At 40.4% G+C, this 23,079-nt stretch overlaps 1 protein-coding gene across 1 annotated transcript in view; it reads right to left on the bottom strand.

Moving 5' to 3' along the window:
* The window catches only part of themis (thymocyte selection associated), a 54,714-nt gene that overhangs the window by 18,658 nt on the left and 12,977 nt on the right, over window positions 1-23,079 (bottom strand). The window contains exon 2 of the mRNA XM_059981525.1: window positions 1,799-1,957. Within this exon, the coding sequence (XP_059837508.1) occupies window positions 1,799-1,957 (159 nt within the window). The remainder of the gene's footprint in view (window positions 1-1,798; window positions 1,958-23,079) is intronic.

Raw genomic sequence — 23,079 nt, forward strand, 5'->3', positions numbered from 1 at the left:
TCGTACATCTAAAACTTTCATGATAGCCCAATCATCAGCTGTACAGGTCCTATGGCCCATTGCCTCTATGCAAACCATCATCCCTAACAATACTAAACCCATTTGCCTGCATTAATCCCACATTCTTCTATGCCTCACTCATTCAATTACCTGCTAAAATGCCTTTTTAAATACTGACACTGTTCCTGTCTCCACCACCTCCTGTAGCAGCTCATTCCAACTACACTTTGTGTGAACAATTTACCCCTCAGATTAAATCCCCTCTCTCTCATCTTCGATCTATGTGCTTTAGTTTCAGATACCCTGGCTATCTACCCTACATCTCATAATCTGCACCAGTGTGAAGTGAAACTAGGGCAGAACACATATAGTGAATGACAGGGTTCTGGGTCATGTTGCTGAATAGACAGACCTTGGGGTAGAAATATACAAATCCCTGAAAACTGGAGCACAGGTAGATGGGGTGGTGAGGATGGTGAACCTCCTAATTTTTATACATCTTTCATGTCATTTTTCATCATCCCCAGCTTCGGAGATGAAAGATCTAGCCGATCCAATTTCTCCCAGTTCTCAAGCCTCCCAATCCACGTTAATCTTTTCTGTACCCTCTCCAGTGTGCACAGTGAGCCGAACTGAACACAATATCAGCAGCAAACTTACTAATCGTGCTACCTACATTCTCGTCAAAATCATTAACACTTTCCATCATTTACATTTTTCTATATTCTATGCCCTAGATGAAAAAACGCTGCACCACACTACTGTTCTCGTTGCACGTAGTTTGCCAGAGAAAGTAGAGAGGCGGCTGCCTAACATTTACACTTCCTGTCAAAAAACAAACTGCTGGACGAACTCAGCAGGTCACACAGCATCTGCGGAGGCAAAGGGACGGTCGAAGTTTCTGGTCGGAAGCTGCATCAAGATCATTATGCTGTTTCTAAAACACTTCATAACTAATACACTCTAATGTATAGTTGACATTGTGACAAAGGAAACACAGTATCTAACCCATACACTGTAATCTCCCACAAAAAGCTGTACAATAATCATCAGATAACTTGATTCTTTAGTGGTGGTGTATGCAAGAATAAATATTGGGCAAAATACCAGGTATAGTTCCCTCTTCTTCAAAAATTGTGCTATGTGCTACTTTACATTCACCTTAGAGGGTAGTAGAACCTCCCTGTATTACATGTGACCACATCTATATTGCAGTTAGAAAGGAAATGGTTTTCTAAGTGGTTGCATTTATATTTTGCAGAAACAAATGGGGCAACAAAGGCTTACATAAGACTTGTTAGCTCACATGTACATGTAGCTATAGACATGCACAACTACGTAAAACTTACAATAATGCAAGTAGGTCCTAGCTCCTGAAGTAAACTGAAACAAACCAAAAATCGACAGAAGTATTTAATGGGGCAGATGACAAAACGAATGGTAGAAGGAAAAGGAAATGGAGGGTTTTACAGAGGGAATTGCATAATATAAAGAGTCTCGGCACAGCTGCCAACAGTGCAATTAAAGTCAGCAAATGCAACAGGGTATCTGGATGAGTGGTAATATTTTGAGGGGTTATAGACAGGAAGAGGTTACAGAGATAGGAAGGATCAAGACCGTAGAAGACCTGAGAACGAGGGTGACAATTTTAAGAGTGGAGCATTTGTTAACCGCAAACCATTGCAGGTCAGTGAGCCAAGAGATAACGGGGGACAAAACCTAATGCTAGTTAGGGTACAACACAAGAAGATTACAATTCTTAGACAAACTTAAACAGAGCAGAATTACAAAAAGGTACCTGGATAATCCAATGGCAACTCCACTGCGAACGGGGAGATGTTCCCTTCAATGAATTCACAACTCTTCACTTTAACTTTTACTACTTTGAATCCAACGATCTTAATGATTTCTCCTGTAGACAAGCAACACACTTGTCCTTGTATTTCATATACCGAACCTGGGGAAACAGTTCCAAATATTTTATTTTGCTAATTTGAATATTTTAGGGATGATGATAGATATTTCAGATAATAGGTAATTCATACAATAACTTATCAAAAAATTCAAGTTACATCATGGAAGGCAACAATCCAGAGTAACAATTACATGATGTTGAAATAACAAGGCATGCCCCTATATATTCCAATAACACTATAAGAAATAAAACTGACAAATATAATAGCAACCTGTATCAGCAAGGTGCCTATAACATAGTAACTGACTTAAGAACATGAATTTTACAGGGAATAATTAGTGTAAAATATTGGAGCAAAGCATTCAGCAAGGTGACAGAGTAAAAGACGAGGTTTGTGGATGGAACTTGAGAGCTGGGAGCTGGGTCACAAGATAGATTACACTCAGGAATAATCAAAAAGCCACAATCGCGGATACCTCATACAGAGGTAGGACCAAATAGATGCACGGAAATTGGAGTGGAAAGTGAAAATATAAATAAGTTTCAATCTGTAAGTGAGGGTTTTAAAATTGAGACACTTCTTAATGGGGGTTTATTTAGGTCACTGGGACCAGAAGTGATGGGTAAACACAACCTTTTGTGAGTTCAGGGAAAGGAAGCAGAGTTTTGTTGAACCTCACATTCGCAGGGGATAAACTGAGTAGTAGCACAGAACAGTTCACCGTTTTAATAAGACCATTTGCTTTACAGCTATCATAAATCATGACCCAAACATTTGAAATAATACATAAAACTCACTCACAGAATTTGTGTGAGATAAAAAGTAAATAAATTAACGAGAAATTTAATTTTTAATTTTCCATCTCTTGACGCATAAACAGATGATGCGGCTTCATATTACAGAAAATCCTGACATTGTCTATTTTCTAGGAATGCAACTCCCCAGTAAAGCGGGGTTGTGGGGGGGGGGCGCTTGTGCCTGGTTTAATGCTGTCTCACAGAGCACTGATCCATTACAAAGTTGTTAGTCCTGGAGTCAATCCATTCAGGTCTTGACTTTAAAAAAAGGCAAACTGTTTTGACGACACGAGTTTCTGCTGGAAACCTGGCATGAATGCTCATCCTCCTCAGGTACTCCATTCATGTGGCGTGAGTAATGAAGGCCATCTGCAGAGGCCACTGCTGAAGGCAGTTTTGGTCAGATCTGGGTGAGAGCTGCAGCTGTCCGGCACTGAGATATGGTGCTCAAGTGTACATCCTGGCTGGTACTGAAAGTGTGGGCCAATGCCAAGGAACGGAAGCATCTGTTTGGAAGACTGTCCAGTTCTGATTCCTGTTGGATGAGACGGAAGCTACTGTCTCTCCCTCTTTTTGTTTCTCTGCAAGGCCCTCCCTAGCCCAGAGGCTTGTCAACTTTAACGGGCTCAACAGATGTAACGACGTTATGAGTGACCACAACAGCAGTAGATGGCCCAAGGCACAGTGAAGTTAGTTAGCCTTGTTAGGTAGTTGAAAATTGGCAGTCTTAAATTTGGCATAAATATCTGGTCTGAAGCACAACCAGGGTTCAAATATGAAATGAAGGCTCCTTATAGATTTAGAACAATTTCTGAGAGTCTCTAAGCACTGAAATTAATTTGCACACCCATCAAACTTTAAGTTGAAATACATTCATCATTTCAATATTATAATTAATTTATATGCAATGTGATTTGCTGTTTATTTAAAATGATAAATAGCTACATATTCACATGTTTGATATAAGAAGCAAGTGCAGTTATAGAATTCAATGCATTGTTATGAGTTTTGATTTTCCAGCAGATTTGCGTTTCTTCATTCATTGGTTAAGTTTGTTTTCTTATTTTTTTTCATTTCCATTTTAGAAAATTTATTTTATATAAATTAAAAGACTAATTAAACTTATTGTATCTCAGCACGTGGTCTGACTCTAAACTCTTCTACAGGAAGGATGTAAATAGAGCTGAAAGAGTTCAGAGAAAATTTACAAGGATGTTGCCGGGCTCTGGGTTATAAGGAAAGATTGAATAGGTTAAGACTTTATTACTTAGAATGTAGAAGACTGAGAGGAGATTTGATGGAGGTATACAAAGTTATGAGGGGTACAGAATGGGTAAATTCTAGCAGGCTTTTTCCACTGAGGTTGGGTGGACTACAACCAGAGGTCATGGGTTAAGGGTAAAAGGTGAAATGTTTAAGGGAACATGAGGGGAGACTTCTTCACTCAGAGGGCCATGAGAGTGTGGAATGAGCTGCTGGTGCAAGTGGTGCATGCCAACTCGATTTCAATGTTTAAGAGAAGTTTGGATAGGTACTTTTTTTTATTATGAAGTGCAATTGTGAACAATAGCCAGATCAGAAATGCTGATCAGGTCAACTAGTTCCTAAAGAGAACTCTGATAGGCCAATCAGATGGTTCACTGCTGCTCAGCAATAGAACACAAAAAAAAATCATACCTACAATTAAGAAACATTTTAAAAAAGTAGAAATAGTGGAGTCATGATGATCATGATGAAGGCTGATGGAGAGAGACATTGATATACATGCTGTCCTCCATAATTCAGAGAAATTGAAGGATAAGGTTACAGGGTGACAAAACGTGACAGGAGCACTTGGAACTAAAAACTAATCCCTACCGGGAGAAAACAGCACCTGATCTTTCCGCACTGTTCTCCAGCAGTTTAAGGACTAAGTCCAGCCGGAACATAACTCACAACTGCTCTTGAAAGTCAGGTATTAACCCTACCTACCAACAACCAAGCACTGTCATCCTGGTCCCCTTCATGATAACTTATGAAGAAGCATGTGACCTCACTCCCAGAGATGATCGGTGTTTGTGCACTTAACTCTTGGACCCCATCGTCACAGATGTTTCCAACCACAGCATCTGGAAGGATGTTCCAAATTCTGATAACACAGTGAAGGAAGTTTCTATCCAGTGCGTTGGTTCTCGCATCAGGTATAGAAACAGCATGAGCAGGCATAGATAAACTTGATTCTGTGGTGCACCGTCTCTCATAAGATGAAGGCAGCATGGCACAAAGGTCTGCAGGGCTGTGGCTGGTGTGCAATTTGTATAGCACAGTAGCTGCAGCAACCTGTCGTCTGTGGTGTAAGCTACTGATGACAAACTTCTCATGAGCTGTGGCTTCATCTACACCTATAGTCCTGGGAGCCTTTCTTTGAATGAATCAAGCTGACAGGATATGAATGGCTATGGTCAATGTGAGCAGTCATTTTGAATGGTTTTGCATTGATTAGATGGGCCAAAGGGCCTATTTCTGTGCTGTACTTCTCTATGACTGAGTCGATATCACTTCTTGATAAATAACTGCAGGATATTCATTACCACCATTCAATCCAGAATACCTAATTCATTCCAGTTATCATTTAATCAGATTGTCTTGCCTACTAATTATCTATTGATGGTTCTCAATGTACAAGATTAATAATGCTTCATATCTCCTGAAAATGAAAACACTGATTTGTAATATAATTGTATAAATTAGTCCATTGGAACATTTGTGTGTTAGGCTTTATCATAATTCTGCTGTTATGGGGCAAGAATGAATCACAAAGTCAATCACCTACAGAGAAATTCTATGGGGGGAAGAAAATGGAGGAGTGGAGGTGAGGGGCTGGTGTGAGAGGAGGGGGAGAGCAAAGACAAGTTTCCAGAGTTTATGGTGAATTATATTTGAAACACAATGGATTGTCTGCTTACTTCTCACCAATTATGACAAAAAAATCACCGCTTTTTTGATGATATTTAAAAACTGTTCACTCTAAGCACGGTGTAGTGTTTAACAACCACACAGGGGATTTTTATCATGATAATTTGTGAGAAATAGGGAGTAAGACAATTCAGATCTGTTCTGCTCACTGTGGTTTCAAGCAGTCAGGCTGTGTTTACCAGAAATAGCTGGGAGTGTAAATGTAACAACTTTACTACTTCAACAGGATAGGAACTACAAAAAACTTGAAGGTATCAACAATCATCTTGAATGTTACAATGAAAATGAGGATTGAGAAAGCAATTGTCAAAGACATTGTACAAAGGCAGTTCGTTATCTACACTAGGTGTCTGTGCTGATTTATTCCTTTACAGTCAATCAAAAGAAGCTGGCAGTGTACACTAGATTAATTCCTCTGTAGATAACAGTTTTATAGTACCATAGTGGTATTGGTCATGTTCTAATTTATGGTATTTTATTTAAATACATAAATAGGTACTTGGTTAAAAAGTAGTTTATCTTTTTTACACCTTTTTAACTATTTCCTTTAAACTTCCGCTAATTGGGGGCTGCTTAATTGTGCCAAAATGTACTGATACCCCAGTGTTCCAATTAACCTGAATCCACTGTAATTACAAAGCATGTTGCACAAACTCAAAACTTATGTGAATTTAATATTTAGCTGTAGATATTACATTTTCAGTTACAGAGTGTTATGGAGAGAATTGTAATCATGCCTCCAAATTTTTCAGAGGAACTGAGGTCACCATGTTACGTTATTGAAGACACTACCCTAAGAAAGATTAATTAGGTGGCTACATAGATTTGATTGATATTTTCTTTCCTTGCTGAGTTTTCCATACATTGCAAATGATTTTTGTCCCTTCTCAGCTTCGAGTTTAATTGTCATTCAGCCATACTTGAGTACCCGTGAATACAGCAAAAGAAGCTGCATTACTCTGGGGCCAAGGTGCAAAACGTTTTATCATCAGTCACACACAACACAAAGAAGGTACAAGACAGCAGTGGACATACAGGGTATCAGTAAAATACAGTCAGACAAAAATGCAAGAAAAATTAGATGTGGATCTGCACAAGTTTGAGATTTGAACTACATTACACTGATTGAATGTTGAATATTGAACAGTCAATGTTTTGAGCTGAGACCTTTCATCAGGACGAGGGAGGAAGCCAATTGTCAGCATCTGCAGAATCTCTTGTGTTTAGGAAAAGAGTCTTGTCTGTATTTGGGATAGATCTGAGGAGTCCCTTGAATGTAATCGAAGAAGAGGTCAGAAAGTCATAGCAAAAGAAAAGACACTCAAACGCAATTTCAAACATACCAAATATTTCATGGGTCAATCTTTGACCAACTCATAAAATGTGTACATGGGTACACATTTGGGACGTGGATGGCCAACCTATAACCACCTTTCCCCCCAACCCCCCACATGAAGACAGGCTGAGTATTTCTAACTAGGAATAGACAAAAAAATTCTGGACAGCATCAATTTCCTGAACTGTATATAAAAACACAGCTATACACTTAGCTTTAAATACTTACAGATTAATCTGAGAGAGAGGTGCACAGTTGCAGAATAACATCAATATAATATGTAGCCAGATTGCTTCTTGACAAAGGGATTCGATGTTGGAACAAGTTGGATAAGCAGAATGACATTTTTTCATTACTATATTCTTATTGATAAGTGCCTTTTTCTAATTTATTCATTAGCTTTTTCTTTTAACTGCTACAGCCCATCTATCATTATAAAGATTTCAATTACGCTGCTTATCTATGTTAATAATGCTGTTGGTTTGATTTCAAGTGCTCCTTTGATCTTCTGATGTAGACGACGGCTATCCAAAAATAAAGCAGCTAATTTATATTCTGTGTCCACTTTTCCATTTTCATGCTCTGGCTTTTAACCATTTCAGTCTTCAACTACTCAGTATCTCCTTGAAACCTGGAGTAGGGGAATAAGTCTAGGACCAGAGGATCTAGCCTCAGAACACAAGGGGACCCTTTGGAACAGAGATGAGGAGGAATTTCTTTAGCCAGGGTCGGTGAACCTGAGGAATTCATTACTGTAGATGCATGTGAAGGCCAAGTTATTGGCATATTTAGGGTGGAGGTTGATAGGTTCTTGATTAGTATATGTGTAAAATGTTACGGGGAGAAGTCAGAAGGCAAGAAATCAGTCATGATGGAATGGAATAATTCGACTCCCATGATTTATGGTATTTATTAATGCTAATTATTGGCAAAAATAATTAAAAGAATATGGTGAATTAGATTTTTTTCTGTATAACAAAAACCCATATTCCAATTTTTTGTAACCATGATTCCAGAATATTTAGGCTTCAAATTTACAGAATCTTTGGTTAATATATCAGCTCAAAATTCAAAGAATGAAAAAAGAGGTATGACCGTGCATTAGAGACTATTTTCATTTCCCTCCCCACTTACATGCTACACTCCTTATTTAAGTTTGCTGACGACACCACAGTCAAAGGTGGTGATGAATCAGCACGTAGGAGGGAGACTGAAAATCAGGCTGATTGGTCCCACAACAATATCAACACAATGTCAGCAAAACCAAGCAGTTGATTATTGAGTTCAGGAGAAGGAAACCAGAGGTCAATGAGCCAGTCCTCATTGGAGGATCAGAGGTGGAGAGGGTTAACAACTTTAAATTCCTTGGTGTTATTATTTCAGAAGACTTACAATCATGAAGAAAGCACAGCAGCGCCTCTACTTCCTTAGGAGTTTGCAAAGATTCGGCATGACATCTAAAACTTTGATGCATGGTGGAGAGCATAGAAATTGGCTGCCACACAGTCTACTATAGAAACACCAATACTCTCGAATAGAAAATCGTACAGAAAGGTGTAGATACAGCCCAGTCCATCAAAGGTAAAGTTGTTCCCACCACTGAGCATATCAACATGAAACAATGTCACAGGAAAGCAGCATCCATCTTCAGGGACCTCCATCACCCAGGATATTCTCTGTTTTTGCAGCTGCCTTCAGGAGGAAGGTACAGGAGCTCCAAGACTCCACCACCAGGTTCAGGAACAATTATTACCCCTCAATCATCAGGTTTTTAAAACAAAGTAGATAACTTCACTGAAATGTTCTCACAACCTATGGCCTCACTTTCAAGGACTCTTCATCTCATGTTCTTGATATTTTTTGCTTATTTATTTTTATTATTTCTTTCTTCTTGTATTTGCACAGCTTATTGTCTCTTGCACTTTGGTTAAATGCCCAAGTTGATGCAGTCTTTCACTGATTCTGCTACTGTTCTATTGTGATTTATTGAGTATGCCCACAAGACAATGAATCTCAAGATATTATATGGTGATGTATGTGTACTTGGATAATAAATTTACTTTGAACTTTGAAATCTCTGCTTTTTAAATTCTGCAAGCTTCCCCCAGGTTCTGTTATTACAAACATCCAAAAGTCAATTTTGTCTGTTAATGAGGAAAATACACTCAATATGATAATCATACTCCCACAGTTTTGTAATGAATGTTATCAAAAGCAGATGAGACTGATAAGATTGAACAATTACTGAAAGTGGGGCGAGTGTGAAACTATTTCTGCAGTTTGTAGAAATTAACAGTATGCATGTTGGACTTTTGAGTTCAATAACATTATAGGATCTCACTTGTATGTAGAGTGTATTTCACAAGTTGGCCAGTCACAACCCAGAGATGTCTTGTAAACCTTTTAGGAGATGTTCAAAGATTGTCCCATATTTGTTAAGTGTGAAATTTCACTTAAGAAGCTCAACTTTGGTTATGACTTTCTGACTACTGCTTTGAAAACATTCAAGAAACTGTTCAGATCCATTCCATCTTTTTTTATTCTAAATACCTACATATCCCTTTTCCCAAACACAAGCAATTCTGCAGATGGAGGAATTTGGCTTCTTCCCCCTTTCCTTCCAGTCCTGAATGAGAGGTCTTAGCTCAAAGATGCTGCCTGGCCTGCTGAGTTCCTGCAGCATTTTGTATATGTTATTCTGAGGTCTCTTTTCCTACTGGAAATTCTGGAATGAGAAAACAACTGAAAGTTTCCAAAAGTATTCTGCAACTTTATTACTCCAAAGGAACGATGCCCCATCCACGCTGTTGTCCTATTTACACAGGAGTCCCATGGGTTGGTTACCTTAGAAAGCTGATGGAACAATCATAAAACCTGAATGAAGTGCAGCTTTGAAACACATGGCTCCACCTTCACTCTTGCAAACTGCTAAGTACATAAGACAGGAGCACAATTTTACCATAAGCCCATCTAGCCTGCTCCTGTGTTTCATCATGACTGATTTATTATCCATCTTAACCTCATTCTCTTTCCTTCTCCCCGACACCATGAATAATCAGGAACCTATCAACTTGTATTTTAAATATACTCAATGACTTGGCTTCCACAGCCATTTGTGGTAATGAATTCCACACATTCACCACCCTCTGGCTGAAGAGATTCCTCCCCATCTCTGGTCTAAAGATAATTTAATGTTTAATATCATTTTTTGTACACAACTATAAAGGAGAACAAAATAATTGTTACTCCAAATTCCATAGAACCATAGAACACTTCAGCAGAAAAAACAGGCCCTTCAGCCCTTCTAGTCTATGCCGAAAGTTTATTCCGCTAGTCCCATTGACCTGCACCCAGTCCATAACCCTCCAGATCGCTCCCATCCATGTATCTATCCAATTTAATCTTAAAACTTAAGAGTGAGCCCGCATTTACCACATCAGATGACAGCTCGTTCCACACTCACACCACTCTCTGAGTGAAGAAGTTCCCCCTAATGTTCCCCCTAAACCTTTCCCCTTTCGTCCTAAAGCCATGTCCTCTCGTATTTATCTCTCCTAATTTAAGTGGAAAAAGCCTACTCACATTTACTCTGTCTATACCCCTCATAATTTTATATACCTCTATGAAATCCCCCCTCAATCTTCTACGCTCCAAGGAATAAAGTCCTAACCTGTTCAATCTTTCCCTGTAACTCAACTCCTGAAGACCCGGCAACATCCTAGTAAATCTTCTCTGCACTCTTTCAATCTTACTGATATCCTTCCTATCGTTAGGTGACCAGAACTGCACACAATACTCCAAATCTGGCCTCACCAATTTCTTATACAACCTCACCATAACATCCCAACTCTTATACTCAATGCAGCACAAAAAAAAGAGAAAAATAACGCAATAAATGTAAGACAGCTTGCATACAAAGATTGGTTGTATGTTCATAAAGTGATACTAGGCACAGAAATGTCTGTGCAGAAGGTGACTGATAGGAAATAAAGACATGGTGGTTGTGGACAGGTTGGAGGGGGTGTTCCTTGTATTCTGAAGCTGTGCCCTCTGGACCTAGACTTCCCAACTATAAAAACATCCTCTCCAGGCCCACTCTGACCAGGGCTTTCAATGTTCAATCGGGCCTGAGCCTGGCACTCAAACATGGTGGTCAATTTATACATAAGAAGATGGAACAAATATTCATGTGTTCAGTCATGCTGGTTCAGGGTTGAGTTGGTCAAGGCTCTGGAAAATCTCCCCTGACACACTTTGAATGAAATGGTTGGATCTGATCGTCCATTTGACTGGGCAGAAAGGCTCCAGTCCGACATTCTCTTTTTTTTTAAGAAATAAAAGGAAAAAATTGTCATATAGCATCTAAAGAAAGAGAACCTAAGCTAATATTTTAGGTCAGAAACTTCGCAGTGGAACTGGAAACGTTAATTTAAAGACGTGGAGAGGATAGGAAGGGATGCCTAGGGGAAAGGGACTATCTCTGATGGGGTGGGGTCAGGATTTATGGAAATATCAGTTGAAGAGCTTAAAAAGAGCATTTGGAAAAGGATAAAACAGACAAAGGAAAGTAGAAGTTTGCAAAAAACATGTCAGAACCTAAAATGACTATGATGCTGGAAATAATCTGTACATCAAGGAACAGAGGAAGAAGAACTGGACTTGGAGTCATACAGCATGGAAACAGACCCTTCACCCCAGGCATTCTATAATGACAAAGATCCCATCTAGAGAAACACACAATATGCAGGAGAAACTCAGCAGGTCAGGCAGATTCTATGGAAATGAATAAACAGTTGACATTTCAGGCCAAGACTCTTCTTCAGGACTGGAAAGGAAGGGGGAAGACGCCAAAGTAAAAAGGTGGCAGGAAGGTGAAGGAGGATAGCTGGAAGGTGATAGATGAAGTGGGTGGAAAAGGTGGAGAGGAATGAATCCATGGGAGAAAGGGAGGAAGGAGAGGCCCTAGAGCAGAGGTGGTAGGCAAGTGAAGAGGATATAAGAGGCTGGAATGGGGAAATAGAAGAGGGAAGGTTGAAGGAAAAAAACTACCAGAAGAAGAAATCGATGTTCATGTCATCAAGTTGGAGGCTACCTAGAACATGAGGTGGCAAAAGAGGAGACCATGGAATGACATGTCGGAATGTTGAAATGCGAATGAGAATAGGAATTAAAATTGTTGGCCACTGGGAAATCCCACTTTTGGCGGATGGAGCAGAGGTGCTCGACAAAGCGGTCCCCCAATTTACATAGGGTCTCACCGACTAGAGGAGGCCGCACCAGGAGTACCGGACACCACAGACAAAACCAAAAGATTCAGAGATGAAGGGCTGCCTCACCTGGAAGAACTATTTAGGGGAGGAACTGAATGGAGGTAAGGGAGGAGGTGTAGCATTTCGGTTGCTTGCAGGGGTATGAGCCAGGAGGGAGGTTAGTGCGAAGGGACAAACTGGCAAGGAAATCATGCAGGGAGCCTTCCCTGTAGAACGTGGGGAGTGGGGGGAGGGGAGGTAAAGATGTATTTGGCGCTCGGATCCTGTTGAAGATGGTGGAAGTTGCACAGAATGATGTGGTGGATGCGAAGGCTTGTGGGGTGCTAGTTGTGGATAAGCATGGTCCATCTAAGCTCGTCCTATTTTCCCCAACTCTGGCTCATGTCTCCCTAAACCAGGGGTTCCCAAACTGGGGTCCACAGACCCCAGGGTTAATGGCTGGGGTCCATTGCACAAAACAGTTTGGAAACCCCTGCTCTCAATGCATGTTCTAAATGCTGTTAACTTGCCTGCCTCGACCACTTCTCCTGTTAGCTTGTTGCATATATTGATCACTCTAATGGTAAAGAATTTCCCCTCAGGTTCCTTTGAAATCTCTCCTCTCTCACCTTAAACCTCTCTAGTTCTTGATTCCCCAAATCTGGGGAAAAAAAAGACTGTGAACATTCACTCTATCTATGCCTCTCTTTATATACCTCTGTAAGATCACTCCTCATTCTCCTATACTCCAATGGGAAAAGTTCCAACCTGCTCAGCCTCTTTCCATAACTCTGTCCCTCGAGTCCTGGCAACATCCTCATAAATCTCCTTTCCAGTTTAATGGCATCTTTCTTATAGCATGGCAACAAAAACTGAGTACAATATTCCAAATAATGCTCTGTCTTGTACAACTACAAAATAACATCCCTCTCAATGATCCGAAAAATGAAGGCCTGCATGCCTAAAGCCTTCTTCACCATCCTCAACACTGATTTCAGGGAACCATGTACATGTCCTCCCAGGTCCTTCTGTTCTAGAACATTCTTCAGGGCCCTACTGTTCACCGTGAAACTTCTATCCTCATTTGTCTTCCCAAAATGCAATACCTCACACATATCTAAGTTAAATTCCATTTGCCATTGCTTGGCCCACTTACCCAGCTAATCAGGACCTCTTCGTAATTTCTGATGACCATCTTCACTGTCAACAACATGACCTATTTTAGTGTCCCCTGCAAACTTACTAATTATGCTGTAGGAGTCATGCATCTGTTTTCAATCTACATTGTATTCAGTGTTGCATGTTTATTATGGTAATTAGTCATGTGGGTGGGGGTATTGTAAAAGTGAAGGGTTTAGTTATCCATTCATGCTTTATTCTGGGTCATTTAGACTGGAGACTGAAGGGTGCCATATCTTTTATTGACTGCTTAATTACATTTGAAGTCACTTAATTCCACATAACTTCACATGAGTTTTAGATTCACAGGTTTCAAGACTGTATGTCTTGGTAGTAAAGCATCAAATACATTTGACTTTTTTTGAACGTTATTATTGGATTTATTGGAGGGGGCATCATACAAGGACTGCTCCCTGTGCAGTCGTCAGCAGCGGTATCGGTTTGTTCGAGATGCCACAACACACACTTTGTGCGTTCCCAGCTAAATCATTGATATAAAAGATAAATAACATTGGGCCTAGCACCAAGCCTTCAGTCCTAAAAAACCTAACCTTCCGCCAATACCGATCATCAAGTCATTTGTGTATCCAGTTAGCTAGCTCTTCCTGAATCACATGTAATCTATCTTTCCATATAACCATATAACAATTACAGCACGGAAACAGGCCATCTCGGCCCTTCTAGTCCATGCCGACGCTTACTCTCACCTAGTCCCACTGGCCCACACTCAGCCCATAACCCTCCATTGCTTTTTGTCCACATACCTATCCAATTTTGCTTTAAATGACAACACCGAACCTGCCTCTACCACTTCTAATGGAAGCTCATTCCACACAGCTACCACTCTCCGAGTAAAGAAATTCCCCCTCGTGTTCCCCCTAACTCTCAAACCATGTCCTCTTGTTCCACAGCAGTTTACCATGCGGAACTGTATCAAAGGCATTACTGAAGTCCATATCTACTGCTCTGCCCTCATCAACTTCTTGATTACTTCTTCAGAAATCTCAATGAGGGGGGATCTCCCATCTGCAAAGCTATGCTGACTGTCTCCAATTAACCCCTATATTTCTGAAGGCTTCGAACCCTTAATCCTCGGAATTGCCTGTAGTAACTTAATTTGGACAGGCATTAGGTTTATTGGTCTCCAATTCTCAGGGTTTTCTTTTCAGCCCTTTTTAAATAAAAGCAATAAACAAAAACATTTAATATTAGAGATGGATAACATCATGGCACAACTGGCTGGTGCTGATAACAAACAGAAAAAACAAGTTACCAGAAATTATTGAATGTGTTAAAGAGTCACTCTGACCTACATTTCACACTTTTAGAATCTCCGTATTTGTTTTCACTCTCTAGAATCACCTTGGCAAACCTGCCTTCACCCTATCAGAGATATTCCCTTTGTCCCCTCTGTCTCACCCACTCTCCCTGCAACCTCTTCTAGGAAAGGTTCTTTGACTTGAAACGTTAACTATATTTTTCTTTCCAGCATTTTCTGGTTTTGTTTCAGACTTCCAGCATCTGTAGGTTTTTCACTTTCATTTCCTTTCCCAAAGGCTGTGCACAGCGCTATTGTAGATCGACACTGCAGCCTGGACCACGTGCTCAGGTTTCTGTTCAGGGGCTTAAAGCCACAAAGTTCCGACTCTGAACTAAAGCTGCTTATACTGTGACAAAGCAAACCCTAAACTACTTGAGGTTAAGTACACAAAGAGAGGAGCTGTGCAAACAGATCCACATACTAACAGATGTTACATCACAATGGAACGATACATTATTAATAGGAAAGGTTTATTAGCAGCGTCATTAGAACAATCTCTTACACCAATGGATAAAACTTTTATCAAAGTGACTGCATTGGCCAACACATTCAAAAACGCAAAGGTTCAAGGTCCATTTTATTGTCAAAGTATGTACGTACAATACACACTCTGATATTTGTCTTCTGGAATCATCTTACAGCATCAGGTTCACCAATTTAAGTTTTCGCAAATAAAACAACACAAGTCCTGATGAAAAGTCTCGGCCTGAAACGTTGACTGTTTATTCCTTTCCACAAATGCTGCCTGACCGGGTGAGTTCCTCCAGCGTTTGGTGTGTGCTGCCTTGGATTTTCAGCAGCACATTTTCTGCAGATTTTCTTGTGTTTCTGAGGCGTTTTATGTTTAAGAAAAACCGTAGCAACTCATTTATTGTACTCCAAACCCTGAACACAAAGGCATAGTAACTGAACTTCATGTTATAACATCTGCACGTCAGACCAGCCTCTTAAAAAGAACCCCAACCCAATGTTGGTGGTTGTGAATTATGTATGTCTCCACCAATTACATTACCCTGCCCTTCCCAACCCTCTGTATTTATCTGAAACATATTCTCTCTCAATCCCCTACCCCAATCTCCTACTACCCCTCTGCACTAGAAGCAATTAACAGTAGCCAATGAACCTACCAACAAGTACAGTATGTATCCACAAACCATTCAGCAATGCCATATGAAACAAGCTAACAGACTGTGACAAACACAACACTTGATGCAAACAGAAACCCTGCACCTTTATATAGCAAAAACTTCAGGGCAGTAACATTCTTCATCAATGTCAACTGCAGCTGATTTTTTAACAACACTAAGCTTTCTGCAAATTCCTGAAACATTCCATAAATTGAGCTAAAGGAAATGCCATTTGCAGTCCCTTTATACTGAAACTATACACACACACTTACTGTAATTCACAATTTTTTCCTCCAATATTAGGTATTGCATTGTGCTGCTGCCACAAAGTTAACAAATTTCACGACACGTGCCAGTGATGTTAAACCCGATTGTGATTGGGACAATTAAACACACTGGCTCAGCCTTGTAAGGCCCAAACCCTTTTAATAAATAAGTAAAATGGGGACAAATAAAAAGGTTATTCAGGTTAATGAAATGTATTTTGTTAACATTATTTTATCTGGGTTCATAAGATCACTGAAGGTAATTCTTTTAAAGTAGCTTTGTCTTTCTCTGACAAATATTGCGCCTATCAGTGTGTCGATAAGCCACAATAACTAATAGTGCCGTTCTAGCAGATGAACTTTTTGAGAGAGCCTTTGAACTATACTGAACATTGTTCAGTTGTATCAAAGATTTCCTGTTTCCAGCTCACTCCCGACTCTGAAGTGGTTTGGTCTCACAGCTTGTAACTGGATCCGCTGACAGTGCTCAGTGAAGAAGAGGCCCCTAAAGCCACACTACCCTCATAATGTTGCGGCTGACGCTGAAACTCGCACTATAAAAGTAAAAGGGTACGAAGAGGAAAGGCAAGAGGACGGTGCTGCACATGGTATCGCCATCAACTGTCGGACGGTTGACAGCAGTTACTCTTCTGGGGTCAGTAACCACCTAGACAGTTGGGATTGCTCATGCTGGGAATCCTCAGAAGTTCCCAGAGGAGAAGGTCCTTGTGTACAAGGGCAAGATGGCAGCAACAATGAGATCAGTTGCAATTACTTGACCTGCTGGAGCCAGTTGTACAATATAGATAACTTGGCCCAAGGGAGCATGTCTCCTGCCATATGGCACATCACTTAATGTTTGCTTGATAAAGGAAAAGGTGCAAAAAAGTGGTTCAGACCATTGAAATGATTGATGGAAAATCAATGATTCCTGGACCTATGTTACGCATATTTGAGCTTGTGTTAAACTGAGAGCAGGGACCAAAAAAAAGGAAGCAAAGCTCAGGGTTTAGAGGGGAAATTAACTAGGGCAGAGAAAGTTCCTGTGGGGTATGTGGTGGTCATGAGTGAGTGAGGGCAGTTTTTTCAAGAATGTCAGCAGCAATAGAGACATTGAGAACTACAGTACAGAAACAGGCCATTCAGCCCATCCAAATCCATGCTAAACTATTATTCTGCCTAGTTCCATCAACCTGAATCTGGACCATAGCCCTCCATTCCCCTCCCACCCACATAGCCATCCAAACTTCTCTTAAATGTTGAAATCAAACTCGCACCCATCACTTTTGTTGCTGTTAGTCCCACACTCTCACCAGCCCATGGAATGAAAAAGTTCATCCTTTATGCTCCCTGAAAAAATTTCACCTTTCGACCTTTAACCATGACTCTAGTTCTAGTCTCACCCAACCTCAAGGATAATGGAACAATCGCCTGGAATGATTTAGAGCCAATGGTAACAGTCCAGGAACCCATGAGCCACTACCTTGCTCTTCCTGTTTTTACGTCTTTCACTGTACTGTGGGCATTAAACAACAAACATCATGACATGTAACAGTGAGACGGATTCTGATTCTGGGCAACGAAAGCAGGGCGACCACCTGTCCATGGTTCACTCTGGGGACCCAGAGTCAGAGGAAGGGTGCAAGGGCACAGTCGCTACAGTCAGAGCTCAGAGTTCAAAGTTCATATGCCACCATATATGATCCTGAGATTCATTTTCTCGCAGGCATACTCAGGCAGGCAGTGCAGAATCTCTGGAGCTGCTCCTTCAGAACAAGGGAACAGCGGAACAGAAACCAATACATTTGGCCACCTCTGACCATAAACCACTCACCCCAGAATTTTCAAAAATCTTAAATACTGTTTTAAAATTTTATTTTTTTTATTCCACCGTATCCAAATGCCAATGCTTGTTAGATTTCTCTAAAAATGTGGTGTCAAGCGATCCCGCGTTGTCCCGAGATCTCAAAGAGAATTGACAACCAGTGACCAATCATCATTATTAAAAACCGTATCCAGGATCCAGGCATACTGGGGAGCCAGCACTGAGTTTCAGTTGTCGTTCAGACCAAACATCAGAAAAGAGAAGAAAATGCAGGCAGTACTGAAAATGGTACATGAGGATCTCACAGCGACCCATCCAAACATGAGGATGGAAGGGAATACCAATGCTGCTATTGTACGTTGGACAGGCGAGGTAGATAGGGAGGGAGGAATGACATACACTCAGGTGGGGCTGCTTTAAAGACTCCAATGGGAAAAGTGAGAGAGGATTGTAATTACTCCAGTGGTGATTCATTTGCTCGGTTTGTCCTCTTTTGCACATTGGTTGTTCGTCAGTTTTGTTTTTGCGTAGTTTTTGCATTGATTCTATTGTATTTATTTGTTCTACTGTGAATGCCTGCAAGCAAATGAATCTCAGCGTGGTATATGGTGACATACAGTACGCAAACTCAGATAATAAATTTACTGTGAGTTCTGAACTGCAGTAAGCCAAGGCACGTGGTCAAGTTTGTCATAATACAAATGGTGGAGAAGGGCAGAGCAAAGGAAGGCTACAGTGAAATATACGAACATTGGATAGCTAGGACACATAAATGGACAGCAATAAAACTATCTGAATATTATCAGTATGTTTCTCATCCATGTACCTGGAGGGATATGTCATCAAAACTTGAAAAGTTTATCAAAGATACACAAACAATTTTTAAAATGAAAACTGGCACTGAAACTGCTGTTTGCTCTGCTGACCCACGACTCTGCAGCAATACACGGCTCGAATCACATCATCAAGTTCGCCATTGACACGACCATGGTGGGTCTCATCAGCAAGAACGATGAGTCAGCATACAGAGAGGAGGTGCAGCGGCTAACGGACCGGTGCAGAGTCAACAACCTGTCTCTAAATGTAAACAAAAGAGATGGTTGTTGACTTCAGGAGGGCACGGAGTGACCACACTTTGCTGAACATTGACGGCTCCTCCGTTGAAATCGTTAAGAGCACCAAATTTCTTGGTGTTCACCTGGCGGAGAATCTCACCTGGTCCCTCAACACCAGCTCCATAGCCAAGAAAGCCCAGCAGCATCTCCACATTCTGCGAAGGCTGAGGAAAGTCCATCTCCAACCCCCCCATCCTCACCACATTCTACAGGGCTTGTATCTAGAGCATCCTGAGTAGCTGCATCACTGCCTGGTTCAGAAATTGCACCATCTCGGATCGCAAGACCCTGCAGCGGATAGTGAGGTCAGCTGAGAAGATCATTGCAGTCTCTCTTCCCGCCATTACAGACATTTACACCACACGCTGCACCCACAAAGCAAACAGCATTGTGAAGGACCCCACGCACCCTTCATACAAACTCTTCTCCCTCCTGCCATCTGGCAAAAGGTACCGAAGCTTTCGGGCACTCATGACCAGACTTTCTTACCCCAAGTCATCAGACTTCTCAATACCCAGAGTCTAGACTGACATCTACATCATTTATTATTGTATTAAAATTTGTCCTCTACTGTGCCTATTGTCTTGTTAATTAATTAATTATTGTACTGCCCTGCACTGTTTTATGCACTTTATGTAGTCCTGTGTAGGTCTGTAGTCTAGTGTAGATTTTGTGTTGTTTAACATAGTCTAGTGTAGCCTTGAGTTGTCTCATATAGTCTAGTGTAGTTTTATGCTGCTTCATGTAGTACCATGAACCTGGAGGAACGTTGTTTTGTTTTTACTGTGTACTGTCCCAGCAGTTTATGGTCGAAATGACAATAAAAAGCAATCTGACCTGACTTCTCTTGACTTGATGTGATAAAACTACATTCATGTTCAACTTTGCAGTCCTTGTCTGAAATTAGATTGTTAGGAAGTGTCAATTGCTTGTGGTCAGTATTATTTACTAATCTGCTCAAAGCTGAAAGCTGTTTATCTGTTTACACTTATCTTTATCGTTGAGTGTATTTTCCTGTATGAGTTCTATTTTTTAACTCTGTAGGGTAGGGCACCGAGAAGTGCTGTAGAATAAGATCTGGGAATACAGGTCCATAATTCATTGAAAGTGGCATCACAGGTAGATAGTGTCATAAAGAAATCTTTTGGCTCATTGGCCTTCATAAATCAAAGTACCTGCACTGAGTACAGGGGATGAGATGTTATGTTGAAGGTGTATAAGAGATTGGTGAGGCCTAATTTGGGGTTCTGTGTATAGATTTGGTCACCTACCTACAGGAAAGATGTAAATAAGGTTGAATGAGTACAGAGAAAATTTACAAGAATGTTGCCGGGACTGGAGAACCAGAGTTATAAAGAAAGATTGAATAAGTTCGGACTTTATTCTTTATGATATAGAAGATTAAGAGGAGATTCAACAGAGGTATACAAAATTATGAGGGGTATAGATAGGGTAAATGCAAGCAGGCTTGTTCCACTGAGGTTGGGTGAGACTAAAACTAGAGGTCATGGGTTAAGGGTGAAAGGTGAAAAGCTTAAGGGGAATATGAGGGAACCTTCTTCACTCAAAGGGTCATGAGAGCATTGAACGAGCTGCCAGCACAAGTGGTGCATGCAAGCTTGGTTTCAACGTTTAGGAGAAGCTTGGATAGGTACATGGATGATAGGGGTAAAGAGGGCTATGGTCCCTGTGCAGGTCGATGGGAGTAGGCAGCTTAAATTGTTTGGCACAGACTAGAAGGGCCAAAGGGCCTATTTCTGTGCAGTACTTTTCTATGACTGTGACTCGAGTCATGCCATAATTTTGATTTTTAATTTATTTAAAAGACATGATTATTCCATGGGTTTTCAACTTCAGATGCTCCTCTATAAACTGATGAACTCCTAAGTTATCACACGAACTAAAGCCCAGGCCTGGATGGAGATGTTCATTTTCTTTATTTGTCTATATGTACAATTTTCGATGGAATGTTGACTTAAGGACTAAAAACTAAAATATTAACTCCAAATACTAGCATGCTTTCTTTTAACCAAATAAATTATTGACTGCTGTGAGGAATTAGTGCCCAAAAAGAACATAGTAACCTGCCTCAATGACAGTTGTCCAGGAGCACTTACATCCATCATGATGGAAGTGCTTTGAGAAGTTAGTCATGAAGTATATCAGTTCCTAACTGAGGAGTGACATGGATCCACTCCAATTTGCCCATTGTTGCAAAAGGTCAACAACACTGTGCCTTGGTACCTCCTCATGCAACTGCATCCTCAACACCACCATTGCGGGCGAATCAAAGATGGTGACAAATTGGCTTATCGGAGGGAGATTGAAAATCTGATTGAGTGGTGCCACAATGACAAATACAAACTGAAATGTTGCATGTGTGGTTGAGGCTGAAAAGAAGCTAACTCTTTCAGTTGACAGCTCTTCTATTTTTTTTTAAATTTAAAGGGATATTGTTTTTATTTAGAAATACAGCACAGTAACAGGCCCTTCTGGCCCTCCAAGACTGTGCTGCCCCATTACACCAATGTGACCAATTAAGCTACTAACCTGTACCTCTTTGGAAACCAGAGCACCTGGAGGAAACCCACACTGTCACAGGGAGAATTTACAAACTCCATCCAGACAGTGGCAGGTACTGAACCGGGTCATTGATGCTGTAAGGCGTGGTCTAACCACTATGTTACCGTGCTGCCCCCTTTTTCTACAATGACAAATTAAACCCTTGGGTTTTTGAGGAGAGTGGCAATTGGTAGTCTTTTTTTTTAAAAAAAGCAGATTATGATGGCTTTTGAGCTTCAAAAGTTGCAGCCATAGAATTTAAGAACTAGTTAGTGATCATTAAATTTTGTATGGTGACAATTTGAATTTCAGCCTTTGCCTTTCAGAGGCTGGGACTTAGGACATTTGGTATCTGAAAGAACAAAATATGCCAGGAGAATTTTTATATTTTGTCTAAGGAATGATCAAGTCTTGATCACAAAAAAAAAGAGAGAAAGGTGCATTCTGGCATAAGGCTGCATACAATGAATAATATTACACAATGAATAATGCTTTAATTGGGGAGACAAAACTCAACTTTATTAAAATTTGTCAAATCCAATGATACTGTTTGTTTCTATGAATGTGAAAAATGCATAATATATCAGAATATATCAAGAGATTACTGAGATTTAAATAACTATGCTTGTAACTTAATAGTTTGAGAGTGTCATGAAAATATTGTATTGAAGTTTATCCAGAGCTCCTACATAAGATTAAAAGGTAATTTTAACTGTACATTATCAACAGCAAATAAGGAAGTCACTCCACTAAATGGATAGATTTCCAAAACAGCTTTTGAATGAGATTAGATTAATTCAGTATAGCTCATTAAAAGACAAGATTTAAATCAGGGAAAGTACAATTAAGAATCAATAATTAATTACTTTCTCTTGGAGATGTTTTCTTTGAACTTTTTAAGCAAACTGTACTTGCTAATCACATCGCTGGATAAAACATGATATGGACTCCAAACTCTTTGTATTCTTTTGAAGATCACCCAAAAGCCAAAAGACAGTTTGTATTATTAGATGAGATTTTCGGCATGAGTTTGGGATGCCATAGTGCACGTGAAAATGTGTTTCTTTGCATTGAGGCAACATGCCTGTGGAAATGCATGGATAATTTGCACTGAAGACCAGGTCTCAGACTTGTTCAGTTGTAGGATAGTGGTGTATTGTTAAATATGGCTCAGGAGAAAGAGATATACCTGTAAAAGATAGTGAGGACTGCTGAAACTTCATCGGGGCCTCTCAGGACGTATCAGAGTCTCTGCATATGCAGTGCCTCCAGCATATTGTCAAACACTCGCCCCATCCATCCCACCTCTTTCATCACCTGCCAGCAGGAAGAAGGTACCGCAGCATAAGGACCAATTCTATCAGTCTGACTATCAGCTTCTTCTCACTGGCTGTTAAACTTCATACCACATGCTGCTGCCCCTCAGCATAC

The sequence above is a fragment of the Hypanus sabinus genome, chromosome 10, assembly GCF_030144855.1.
Source record: "Hypanus sabinus isolate sHypSab1 chromosome 10, sHypSab1.hap1, whole genome shotgun sequence".
Lineage (NCBI taxonomy): Eukaryota > Metazoa > Chordata > Chondrichthyes > Myliobatiformes > Dasyatidae > Hypanus > Hypanus sabinus.